The sequence below is a fragment of the Octodon degus genome, unplaced genomic scaffold (assembly GCF_000260255.1).
Source record: "Octodon degus isolate 3935 unplaced genomic scaffold, OctDeg1.0 scaffold00130, whole genome shotgun sequence".
In the NCBI taxonomy this organism is placed as follows: Eukaryota; Metazoa; Chordata; class Mammalia; order Rodentia; family Octodontidae; genus Octodon; species Octodon degus.
Genome location: NW_004524706.1, coordinates 3943824 through 3957376, shown reverse-complemented (window position 1 = coordinate 3957376; position 13553 = coordinate 3943824). Strand labels below are relative to the sequence as shown.

Here is a 13553-nt window from a genome sequence, read left to right as displayed (position 1 = left end):
ACTTATCCTACTGAGCCATCCATCTCCTTGGCCCCTATATATCTTTTTTTTTTTTTGCCCCTATATATCTTACTGTAACAAAGACAATATTAAAATACACTGACAAGCTCTTTGTATCCTGTTCTGAACATAACTGAACATGTATCATCCCCAAATAAAACTGAAAATGTACAATAATATAGATCAAGTAGAAAACAGGATATAGGAGATATGAATATCAATAAACTTGATTTAAGAAATTTGAATAATGTAATTAATAAATTTGATTTAATAAACATGTATAGAACTTGAATCCCCCAAAACAGAGCTACTGTTCTTTGAAAAAACCTAAAGAACATTTATGAAAGTTGATTGTTAAAAAATCATTAAAATTTAAAAAGTTGATGGGGCTGGGGAGATGGCTCAGTGGTCTAAAGCACCTACTTAGAACAAGCTTAGCAGAGCACAGGGACCGCAGTTCAATCCCCCAGCACCACATACCAGCCAGCCCCACCCCCTGGTGGGCTGAGCTGGCCCCCCCCCAAATTAAAAAAATAAAATAAAAAAAAAATTAAAGTTGAAAATAAAATGATGCTATTGGCCTACACTTCAGATAAAACTGCTTAATGACACTCACAGCAGCGATAGAGGGCTTCTTTCCATCACCAGCAGGAGGATGAGTGACATCTGCTCCCAAAAATATCACTGGTTGCTGGAACACAGAAGGTCTTAAACACATGTTAAAGCGGGTTAGATCATCTATTTATCTGTTTCACACAACTGCAACACAACTCCAAGTCACTGACAGCTGAAGGAAGTCCTTTCCAGGCAGCTTCATAGGCCTGGGCTACCGACTGCTTCACCCTCTTAAATCAGTCAGTAAAGTAACAGCTGTCACAGCAGGTCTGTCCAATGTCTTGCTCAGAGCAGTTTTTTTTTTTGTCTTCAGAATGATGCTAGCAGTTGCAAAGGGCAACTAATATTATTGTTCCCTATAATAGGATCAAAATAATAAAACCTTCTCATACTCATTTACTTTCCTTATGTGTATGGTGCTGGGCACTGAACCCAGGGCTCCATGCATGCTAGCCAAGTGTTCTACCCCTGAACTACACCCACAACCCTAATCTACCTATTTTTAAAAATCTTACATTTTGTGCCTATGTTACTTCCCCCAGAGAAAAAGGATCATTCAACTTTGTATTAAAAAGGACTTGGGGAGTATACTATTTTCTATCTCCTGGTCAAAAATATAAATTTTACCCATATATGTATACAGTAAGATCCTATCTCTAAAATCATCATCATCACCATCACCACCACCACCACCACCACCACCACCACCACCACCACCATCATCATCATCATCATCATCATCATCATCATCATCATCATCATCATATCCTCTTCCTCCTTCTCCTCCTCCTCCTCCCCCTCATCATCTTGCTATATAGTTTAGGTTGGCCTTGAACTCCCTACATAGCTCAGGCTGGCCTGGAACATGCAGTAGTCCTACTTCAGCCTCCTGCGTGCTGGGACTACAGATGTGTACCACCATGCCCAGCTCTAACACAGGTTTTATGGTAGTTAAATACAGTTACAGGTACAAAAACGAAGATACGAAAAGTAGTAATTGTTTCTGTAAGTGAATAGCTTACCTTTGATGAGGTACAAGAATATTATTGATCCCTCCGAGTTTAACATTTATCTTTAGGCACAAATTTGAGAGAGTTTGAGGAGATGTTTTTATTACATTCTTGACTTGAACACACTGGGTAGCCATACCCAAAAGTGTATCTCCTACACGTTTTACCTCTGCTAAAGAACAAATGCAAATACCTCTAGTCAGAAAAAAGAGCTGAAAGTAAATTGACTTAATAGAAATAAAGGTCTTCTTTCTATATGTCTCTTGAAACACATCACTGTATTACAGGACATCCAAAATAATACCAATACTAAAGTAATGCTATTGAAATTAAAAGTACACTCTATTGAAAATTAGCTTACATATTTAGCAGTAAGTTTTTTCAACTTTCATAATCATAAATAGTATAATCACAACTGAAAAAACAATAAAGATGAAGATACATATATAATCCTTTGTTATAATTTTAGCGTGCTCTTTTCCAGTAATTTTCTCCAGCATTTGGCACTGGAGATTCAACCCAGGCCCTCACACATGTTAGGGAAGCACTCTAGCAATGAGCTATGCTATTTTGAAAAAGGACCTTGTAAACTTGTTGCCCCTACGCCAGTGTGCCTGGATCACTTATGTTATTTTAATGCACTTCTATCATAGTCACAATGTCATTATCACTTTCAGTCCTGTTCTCCAGCCCTTATTTCAACAATGCAGAGGTCACTTGGCACATGGTCCACACCTGTACTACCAGAACTCTGAGAAGCTGAAAGGCTTGGGCAACTTTGGGAGACCCTGTCTCAAATAAAAAATAAAAATAAGACCCAGCCTGATAGCTCAGTGGATTGAAGCACCTGCTTAGGCAGACACAGGGACCAGGGTTTGATCCCTGGCATGCTGCGTCAGCCCCACCCCAGGGCGTGTAGAGACAGTGCCTGAGACTAGATGTGGTGGGGTGCCCCTGTAATCCCAGCATTTGGGAGGCTGACAACAGGAGGATCACTACAAGTCGAGCTGAGTAGTGAGACCTTGTACACCCTGTACTAAGTATATAAAAAAGAAAACAAATTAAAAATTTAGACTGAAGATATATATAGCTCAGTGTGACGGCTCAGGATTTAATTCTCCCTTTTTAAAAAAATGTATTTGGTACAGGGTCTCACTATGCAGCTCAACTCATAGTGATTCTCTCCTGTTTTCAGCCTCCCCAGTGCTGGGATTATAGGCACATGCCATGATGCCTGGTCTTGGTGGCTGGCAGAGTGCCTGGTGGCGGGGCCGGCACAGCATGTGGTACCAGGTATTGAACCCCAGTCCCTGCAATTGCCTAAGCAGGCACTTAGTCTGCTGAGCAATCTCGCTGGCCCTAATACTGAAAACATAAATAAAAGTAGCAGAGGATTATAGTGTAAATAATAAGAGGCTCCCTCCCTTTTCTTCTTCCAGAAGGAAATCTATGTTTAGCTCTGCTGTAAAGACTTTAACATACATAACATCTTATATATAAAAACACACTGGCAAACACTTTAAAATGAAAACAGAGCATACAACACATTCCGTTTTGCAACTTGTCATTTTCAATTAATACAATATAGTTCTCAATCTCTCTATCTATCTATCTATCTATCTATCTATCTATCTATCTCACCAGCAGTTATTTTGCTTTCAAGTGTCACAATATATACCTGATATACCCTGATATATTTTTAGGTTCCAGGTTTTCAGTATTTCAAATGATGCTATGAATACTAGGCATTATAAAATTTACATATATTTGCTAATTTAGTAGCATTAAATGTTTCCTTTTATTGATTTGTACTTGCTTTAACTACTAGAGAAAGTAAACATTTTTTTCATGTGTTATTTTGCTTTACTTGAGACATTTTGGTTTATATTCTCATTATGAATGTAATATTTTTCTATTGTTGATCCAGTCTATATGAATATTTTAACTATTGTTTATTGTTTCCATTTGCCATAAATACTATTTTCATTCTTTTATAGTTTTAATTTTAGTACATTTGACTCAAAAATCTATTTTTATGCAGTCAAATTATCAATTTTCCTTTGTGATTTTGATATCATTTCTAAAACTAGATTATTTTACTCTAGTAATTTGAAAATTAGACTTTCTTCATGTGTTTCATGATTCAGTAACTGTTATTTAACTTATTAACCTCATAAAACTTCACAATGGTAACTCAGTTCATGAACCCCATTTTCTTCACAACTCTAGTCACAAACTGAACTGGACGAGAACTAGATCAAATTTCTCCATAAGGTCAACACTGACCCTAACCAATGAATTTGATTTCAAATTTTTTTTTTCAAAAATTTTTTTTTCCAGCACCAAGGATCAAATTCAGGACCTTTTATGCTTGTCTGTCAGGTGCTTATGCCACTGAGCTATATCCGTGGCCCTAGGTATTTCAGTTTTATCAGTGATGAAATAAAAAAAAAGCTGAGTATGGCTAACTGAGCCACATCACAGACAGTACAATTGGCAATAACCCAAATATTTTACAATAAAGTCTAACTCCAGAGCCTATGTTTTGAGACGGTCTTATGTTGCCCAGCTTGGTCTGAAACTCCTTTTTTTTTTTTTTAAATATATATATTTTTTTTATTTTCTTAAGTTTATGGTCTGAAACTCTTGAGCTCAAGTGATTCTCTTCCCTCAGTCTCTCAAGTATGTATGATTACTAATGTATGTCACTATGCCCATTTCAGCTACTGAAAATTTTTTTCAGTGTTTCTTTCTGAACTGTTTAGTTTACTGGCTTAAAAAATAAGAGCCAGGTGTGGTAGCTCATGCCTGTAATCTCAGCACTCAGGAGGTTGAAGCAGGTGATCTTAATGAATCTGAGGCCAGCCCAAACTACACAGTGAAATGCTGTTTTAAAAAAACCAAACCAAACCAAAACCAGTCACTTAAGAAAACATGGTTTTAATTTATGCAGTATAAAATGTGTTTTGGTTTTGGAAAGTTTCAGGATATATAATCCTAAAACAAGTAGTAAGCACTTGTGGAAACACTGAAGTTTTCTGGTATATTTTTTGAGGTACTAGAGATCTAAGTCAGGCCTTATGAATGCCAAGCAAGGACTACACCACTAACCTACCTCCACTCCTACCCCAGCCCAATACTCAAAAATACAGTTTTAAGATATCCTTACCACAAAGACCCGAGTTCAATACCTGGTTCTGGCAAAAAACTAAAAAAACATGTAAGATATCCTTACCATATACTGGTGTTTTCCCTGGCAGGATGACAATAATGAGCTGTAGCCCAGAATATGTGTTCTTGAGATGCCGAAACATGGGCTCTACACTGTCTGCTCCCTGTGCATATTTGCAGAAACATGGCTGGCCCTGGATGGGCATTCCTGCATCCTTGGAGATTTTACGCAGCTGGTCCGTGAACCCCCTAGGAGAAATCTTTAGATATAAAAGCTTTATCTAGGCCTGGAGATGTAGATCAGCACTAGAAGGCTTGTTTAACATGCATGAGACAATGGGTTTAATTCCCAGTTATTTCAAAACAAACAAAAACAACCCCAAGCCTTTATGTAATCATCAATAAATACAAATTAGTAAAGGAAAGTTTAAGAAAGGAATGAAGGATGCAACAAAAATCTGTGTATGGCCAGGGATGCAGCTCAGCAGAACAGCATCTGTCTGGCAAGTGCAAGGTCCTGAATTCGATACCTGGTACAAACAAACAAACAAACAAACAAACAAACACCACAAACCTGTGTACCTCATACAGATGACAGACACTAAGGACAGTGACAGTAATATTCTGGAATAGCTCTTCTCTACCTTTGGAGCAGTGTATTTTAAGACTAGTACATGCCTGAGCCATGGGTAGCACCAAACGCCTTTTCAGCAAAACTAACACAAATATTTTTTCTTTCACAATTTCATGGACTAAAAAAATCATTATTATAGATCTTAGCAACCTTAAGGGTTTTTTTCTTTCATTAAGTTGAGAGCATTTACCTTTTAAATTAACGGAAGCATATGAAGGTTTCTCTTTGGCATATCCAAACTGCCAGTATAATTATTCTCACACTTTGGATGCATTATTCAGTGTAACAAGGGTTATTTTAGAAAGCAGTTTCTGTAGTATAGTGGTTACCACATTTACCTCACAAGGGTTACTTGAACATAAGTACTATGATACCTTGACAACTGATCTAAGCTAGACTGCTAATAAGATACTCCTGGGAGGGTATCACTTATGACAAGGGCCCACTGGACAAGATGATTCAAATCCCAGGCAGGACGTAATGGGACAGTGTAGGACAGCGCAAATTTTATCACACTATTCAGAATGGCAGATGATTTAAAACTTTGAAGTTGAATTTTCTAATATTTGGATTACACTTGACCATTGATTACTAAAATTATACAAAGTGAAACCATAAATAAGGTGGAGGGAGCCATGGTGTTTTGCAAACTAAAACAGTTATAGGACATTTTGTTGTTTATAAGGGGCATTAGGAATACAGTAGCTGTTGGGGCTGGTGAGATGGCTCAGTGGTCTAAAGCACCTACTTAGAACAAGCTTAGCAAGGCACAGGGACCCCGGTTCAATCCCCCAGCACCACATGCCAGCCAGCCCCGACCCCTGGTGGGCTGAGCTGCCCCCCCCATAAATAAATAAATAAATTTTTTTTTTTAAAAAAGGAATACAGTAGCTGATTAAGTGCTGAGGTGTAGAGTCAGCAGAGAGTTTCAATCCCAGTTCTGCTTTCTAGCTATCAAACTTTATTTTTCAAAGGGTCATGCTATGTACCTGAAGCTGGATTCAAACTCATGATGCCCACTCTCCAGGGTGCTGGGATTACAGGTATGTGGCACCACATCTGCCTTAGTGATATTGTCATTTTGTGCATAAAATGACAAGCACAAAACAAAATATTGACAGACTGATAAAGGAACAAGGCACTCTCAGTGAAGAGACAGAGGACTTGAAATAGGAAATGGGCCAGAAAAATAGTAGTAAGGCATTTTAATTTCTTTATCCAGAATATATGAAAATGGAGTCAAAGAGCCAAGTGAAAGGATACTGAATGTCACTTGCTTTGAATGTCATTCTTTGTCACAGATGCATAAATGTTTTTTTTTTTTTTTTCGTTTTCGCATTTTTAATTAAAAGTTACACACAGGAGGACTTTATTCCTGCATCTTCTCAATCATTTCTTCCTTGTATTTGCCCTTTTCCTTTCCTACTTGGCGAGACTTGGCTTTCCGTTCCAGGATCTTTTTGCGGTCTTTGTCCAGTTTTAGCCTGGTGATAACCACCTTACTGGGGTGAATGCCCACGTGGACAGTTGTGCCATTTGCCTTTTCCCGCTGCACCCGTTCAATGTAGATGACATACTTCTTCCTGTAAACCTGGACTACTTTGCCAATCTGTTGACCTTTATAGTGTCCTCGCACAACCTGAACTTCATCATCCTTTCGGATGGGCATAGAGCGAACATTGTATTTTTGTCTCAGCTCTTTGGAAAGAGGAGAAGACATAATTTTCCTGCGAATGTGGGAAGGCGCATTGAAATGCCTTTTACGGTTTTTGCTTCGGTCTGAAGTCACAAAAGGATTAAACTTCATTTTGGCCGCTGCAACTCCAGCGATGGCCGCAAAAGGGAAGAGAACTACGCGTTGCTTCCAGTTCTCGCATAAATGTTTTAAAGCAAAGAAAGTCACAAGCAGAGCTGATCTTTCACAACAGCTCAACTCCTCAGACAAATGTGATAGCAAATGTTCTTGAGACTGTGGGAGTCTCAAAGGAGAGGAAACAGATCAAGAGAAGCCAAAAAAAAGAAAAGATAAAGAACCAGAAGCCAAGAGAAGAACCTCAAGAAGGTAGTCAACTGTATTTATTGCTGTATATGGGAAAACTAGTGGGTAAGATGAGACTATCATTTGAATTTTAAGTGTAAAGAGGCAGGAGATCTTCCAGGAACTACTGCTGGCAGAGCTCTAAACTATCAAGGCCGGAGAGCCAGGGAAAATCTGCAAGCCTGAGGGATAGACAGAATAAAAACTGCAGTCAGGTGCAGAGGTGCATGCCTGTGGTCTCAGCTACTGGAGAGGATGAAGCAGGATAATCATTTTTTTTTTTTTTTTTTTTTTTTTTTGGCAGAACTGGGGATTGAACTCAGACCCTTGCACTTGCTAGGGAAGTGCTTATTCCACTGAACCATCTCCCCGGCCCAAGATAATCATTTCAAAGCCAGAATACTACAAGTGTGTGCGCTCATGCACGTGTGGCGTCTGTCAGTCTGGTTTTTTGGTTTTTTTTTTTTTTTTTTGGACTTTTTTATTTTGAGACAGATCTAACCATATAGCTCAGACTGGCCTTAGGCTCTCAATTTTCCTGTCTCAGCCTCCTAAACACTGATACTACATGTGTATGCCACCGTACCTGGCTCAAGACCCCATATCCTTAAAAAACCAAACCACTTCCTCCCAAAAAACCCTAAATTTGTAGATTTTATTCTTTTTTTTCAGGGCAGGGACTGGTGGGCAGAGGTCTTGCTGTGTTGCCTAGCTGGCCTCTAACTAACCCTTAAGAGTAAGGAGATAATATTGACTCATATTCCCAAGTAGTGGGATAACAGGTACCTGATAAAAAACTAAAGAGTTCATTTTGGTTGTTTTGGTGGTACAGGGATGGAACCCAAGTCCTTTGCATCAGAGCTTTTTTTTTTTCATTTTATAGGGTTTTGCTAAATTGCCCAGGAGGGCTTGAGTTTTAATCTTGCCTTTGTCTCCTAGATGCTGGGATTATGGCATGCCATGCTTAATTAAAAACTGAAGATTAAAAAAATTATCTGACTGCTGTGCCAGCCCTGTTCCCGGGGCACGCTCAGATGGCAACTGAGACTGGGCATGGTGGTGCACACCTGTATTCCCAGCTCTTGGGAGGCTGTAAACAAGTGGATCATTACGAGTCTGACCCAGTAGTGAGACCTTGAACACCTTGTAGATCCTTCCCTAAAATTTAAAAAAAAAAAAAAAATAGAAAATTGTTGGGTGGGCCAGGGAGATAGCTTAGTGGAATAAGCACTTCCCTAGCAAGCGCAAGGGCCTGAGTTCAATCCCTGGTTCCTGCAAAAAAAAAAAAAAAAAAAGAAAATTGTTGAGGAAGTTAGAGGAAAGAATCTGAGGAAGGCCTGGAAATGGCAAACACTGGAATCAAAACTACGTATTGGCCATCAAAAGAGAATAATGCTGCCATTAAACCATATAAGCTGGTTTACTGGGATATCAAAAGGCATGAATCTATTTTTCTAAAACTAATGAATTTGGAAATTTTCATCTTATTACCAAAATAAAACATTTTTTAAACTTCAGTGGCAATGTGGAGACAATGTTTTTGGAATATGAGATGAATAATTTAAAAGCTATACAAAGCCTGTGATCCCAGTGCTTATGAGGCTGAAGCAGGAAGATCACCATGAGCTTGAGGGCAGCCTGTGCTACATAGTGAGTCAGGTCAGTCTGAACTACACAGTGAGATCTTGTCTCACCCAAACCAAAATGAAACCAAACCAAAACAAAAGAACTTCCCCACAAATCCCCCACCAAAAATAACCTCCCTCTCAAACCTAAGCACAAAAAGGTCTCCAAAGCAAAGCAACAATATGTCTTACTTTAATATTTCTTCTCTGCACTGTCTCTGTGTGGCAAAACAAGCAATGGCCCACATTTTGATTTCAACTCCTGTGTGGAACTGTTTTCCACGCATGTCCCATACCCCATGGCTTGGTGTTGCTACTGTTCGGTTCTATGGATGGAGAAAGGAAAAATAATATAAGAAAGAAATAACAAAGAATTAGCAATATATTTCAATGAGTTGAAAACCAGTATTTCAAGTTGCTAAACTGATATATTTCTGATAGTCTACACAGAATTGGCTGTCTTAAGCCAATGTGTCTGTCTGTCTGTCTGTCTGTCTGTCTGTCTGTCTGTCTGTCTATGCCAGGTAGGCACTTAAGTCACTGAACTATTTCCCTGGCCCTTAAGCCAATATTATTTATATACATTTTTTTTTTTTTTTTTTGAGACAGGGTCTCACTCTGTAATTCAGGCTGGCCTTGAACTCACTACATAGCCCAGGCTGGCCTCAGACTTGCAACACTCCTGTCTCAGTCTCCTGAGTGCTGAGATTACAGGTGTGGACCACCATACTTGGGTACATTTTTAACATAAAAAAGTTTCTGAACTCAAGCAAAGGCACTCACCTTGAAATAGGAAAACACATTACTGGAGCAAAAAAACACTTTCTAAATTCTAGACTTAGTGAGGGTGTCCTCTCCATCCTCTTAAACTACACGTACATGATTAAAACATGATCAAAAGCCCTTACCCGTCCTCCATACTGGAGCATAGGTGCTGGAAGGACGCGTCCGGTGACATGGGCCATTTCATCCCGAACTTTAAATTGAAACTCCTGAACAAATGGATCCGTTTCATAATTTGCACTTCTTACCTAACAACAGGAAAGTCGGCAGTTACTCTCAAAATTTCCCTAGATCCACTGTTTTTTTTCTTTTGGTCTTTTTTTTATTTATTATTTTTTATGTATTTAGTACAGGGTCTACAGGGTCTCACTATACAGATTGGACTCATAGTGATCCTCCTGTTTTCAACCTCTCAAGCACTGGGATTACAGGTGCACGCCACCACACATAGTCTCAATTGCTGTCTCAGTGCGCCTCAGGGGCGGGGCCAGCATGGCATGCAGGAGATGAACCCTGGTCCCTGCAGATTTGTTTCAGAACTTGATTCTGCTGGGCTATCTGGCTGGCCCCTTTTTTTTGGTCTTTTAGAGACAGAATCTCACTATGCAGTGCAGGCTGACCTTGGACTCACTCTGTAGTCCAGGCTAGCCTTACATTCACAGCAATTCCCCTGCCTCAGCCTCCCAAGTGCTGGGATTACAGGGGTGCACCACCATGCCCAGTTCACTGTCCTCATTAAACTTTTTTCTTTTACTATGTCAAATATGTTTAGTAATAGGTCTAATCAATGATAACCTAAGTATAGAGCCAACAGTCTTAACCTGGGGATAATACATCATGAGGGGACTACAGGAAGCCTGAGAACCTCTTGGTATAAATGCATGTATTAAGGTAATAAAATTTTATGTAAAATTTGAAAGGAAACATTAAAATCCATCTCTTTTTTGTTTGGAATTGAACTTAGGACCTCACGCTTGCTAGGCAGGTGCCATGCCACTGGGCTATATCCTAATGCTTGCTTTTTCTTTTTCTCCTCCCCTCCACCGCCTTTTGATGCTAGGGCTCAAACTGAGCGCTTTGAACATAGTAGACAGCGTTCTCCACTGAGCTACATCTCTGGCTTCTAACACTGTTTTCATAATTAAACTACTTGTTTTACAACTAATATACATTTACTTCATTATTTTCAGACCAACAGTACCATATTGTCATATAAAATTTGTCTAATGGGGCCAGGGAGATAGCTCAGTAGAATAAGCGCTTGCCTGGCAAGCACAAAGGCCTGAGTTCAGTCCCCGGTTCCACAAAAAAAAAAAAAAAAAAGTCTAATCGGACACACTGGAAATAGACAAGAAAGCAAGTATGAGTTGACTTATAGTTTATAAATTTCATATAATGCATCCATACATAAAATCAAAGAAAGAATTTAATGTTATTCAATGTTGTATTCATGCTTCTAGCATTAAGAGCTGATTTTCAAAATATTTGTTCTCAGGGTGAAGGTCAAACAAATTTACAAAAAAGAAGGCAGTGTTCATATCTGCATAAAAATCTAATTTAAAAACATGTAATCTATAGAAGGGCCAGCCAATAGCTCAGCGGATTAAAGTGCCTGGTTAGGCAGATGCAGGGGTTGGGCCTGGTCTGCCACTGCCAGGTGCACAGAGTCACAAGTGAGACAGGGCCTGGTGGCGCGCACCTGTAATCCCAGCACTTGGAAGGCTGAAAAACAGGAGGATCACTACAAGTCCGATCTGTGTTGTGAAACCCTGTAGGCTCTGTACTAAACATATAAAAAAATAAAAAAATAAAAATAAAAATAAAAACATGTAATCGATATAAACGGGAAAGTAGGAAAAGTCATTTTATTTTCCTTTTTTTGTTGTTGTTTTAAGGAAAAATCATTTCCTAATGATTCTCTTTCTTTAAGCCTAACTGCCATATACTCCTGCTGCATATTCGTATTGTTCCATGGCAAACATATGAAGAATAACAATTATTATTTGAGAAGACTTCTTGGTGATAAGCTTGGTACTAAGTGCTCAGTAATTAATTTTTGCAATTATCTTAGGGCCATAAAGGTAGATCTTCTTATAACCTGCATTTTACAGAGGATAAAACTGAAGCTTAGTAAAATCAAAAGACATGTTGCCACTATAATGATAATACTAATAGTAAGCGGAGAAGCAAAACTTCAAACTCAAGGGTGTTAGCCTCATCCATTCTTTGAAGAATTATACAGTACTGTCAGTCTGAGTAGTTAAGCTATGATAATCAATTAGAACTGCTAATTATTGAGATTTTATAGGAACAGATGTCAGTGTCTCTTAAAGGTGTTGGTAATACTTTTAAACATTATTATGGTAGAAATAGAGAAAAATCAGGGTGAGAACCTATCTATATTTTCCTAATTAAAAACATAATAACTTTCATTCATTCTTTACAAAATTATAAGGAAAATGAGGTCTTTTTAAATAACTCATTTATAAAATGAAAGAGCTAGTTCTACAATCTTTTCTCAATAATTTTGAAAATTACTTCTGGGGCCCCGGGAGATAGCTCAGTGGAATAAGTGCTTCCCTGGCAAGCGCAAGGGCCTGAGTTCAATCCCCGCTTCCACAAAAAAAAAAAAAAAAAAAAAAAAAAAAAAAAAAAAAAAAAAAAAGGAAAATTACTCCTGAAAGTGTTACTAAACTATTTGGGGGGATACTTACTATTTTATAATTTTCCCTTACTGAGGCAGTATAGTATTTAAGAGAGTGAGATAAGATCCAAGTGTCCCTTTATTTTCTTTTTTCTTTTTTTTTTTTTTGTCCCTTTATTTTCAATGTTTGCTATTTCACTAGTATTTTCAAATAAAAAAAATAGGGGGGTGGGCTGGGGAGATGGCTCAGTAAAATAAGTTTGCCTGGCAACCGCAAGGGCCTGAGTTCAATCCCTGGCTCCGCCAAAAAAATAAAATAAATTAAAACGAAAGAAAGAAAGACAAGGAAAAAAAAAAGAAAAGGGGCCTGGGAATGTAGTCAGGTGACAGATGACTAGCATGCATGAGGTACTGGGTTCAACACCCAGTACTAAATTGAAAAAGAGAATGATAACACTTATATTTTTATTGTGTATAATATATTTTTAAGTATATGTACCACAGTGGAATGAGACCATTGCTTTTATCAAGTAGCACTGGTAACTTCCACAACGAGGTTATTTAGACTGTACGCTGCCAGTCTGATATGAGACCTAAACAGTCTGAGACAAAGTATTAAGACTTTCAATATATCTAGTCATAATACATTTGAGTTTTTCTCTTCTCCCACCTCTTGTTCAGTAAAAGGTTCCAGTTCACTAATTTAAATAATTAAGTTTTTGACAGAAGCTATTCTCTGGATCTAGTTAGAGTCTAGGGTTAAGTTAGGACTCCATCAGTGGAATAAGCGCTTCCCTGACAAGCGCAAGGGCCTGAGTTCAATCCCCATTTTCGCTCCCCAACCCCCAAAACATGTTAGAACTCCATCTTCTTCATATAACACTTACCAACCCCCCCAAATCCTAAAAAAACTAAACAAAGCACTGCTAGATTAGATTATTACATCCCCTTTCAACTGTGACGGTCTGTCTGCCAGGCATGGTGGTGCACACCTATAATCCTAGCTAGCACTCAGGAGACTGAGGCAGTAGGA

The 13553-nt window shown here is 38.5% G+C and overlaps 2 protein-coding genes across 5 annotated transcripts in view; both read right to left on the bottom strand.

The window, feature by feature from the left end:
• LOC101573127 (protein argonaute-3) overlaps positions 1-13553 on the bottom strand; it is a 156479-nt gene that overhangs the window by 51361 nt on the left and 91565 nt on the right. For 3 of the 4 annotated variants that reach the window (XM_023701038.1, XM_023701037.1, XM_023701039.1), the window contains 5 exons: positions 10002-10124; positions 9286-9419; positions 4861-5045; positions 1638-1797; positions 617-707 (listed from right to left, as the gene is read on the bottom strand). In XM_023701038.1, coding sequence (XP_023556806.1) covers positions 617-707; positions 1638-1797; positions 4861-5045; positions 9286-9419; positions 10002-10124 — 693 coding nt within the window. The remainder of the gene's footprint in view (positions 1-616; positions 708-1637; positions 1798-4860; positions 5046-9285; positions 9420-10001; positions 10125-13553) is intronic. The other variant, XM_023701036.1, reaches the window with a different exon arrangement.
• Positions 6766-7296, bottom strand: LOC101572328 (60S ribosomal protein L26-like 1). Its single transcript, XM_004641019.2, has one exon. The coding sequence runs from the start codon at positions 7235-7237 to the stop codon at positions 6800-6802; it is 438 nt and encodes a 145-aa protein (XP_004641076.1). The 5' UTR covers positions 7238-7296; the 3' UTR covers positions 6766-6799.

What these genes read in the sequence shown, in the direction of transcription:
- LOC101572328 (XM_004641019.2), bottom strand. Translation starts at nt 7,237, where the DNA reads ATGAAGTTTAATCCTTTTGTGACTTCAGACCGAAGCAAAAACCGTAAA.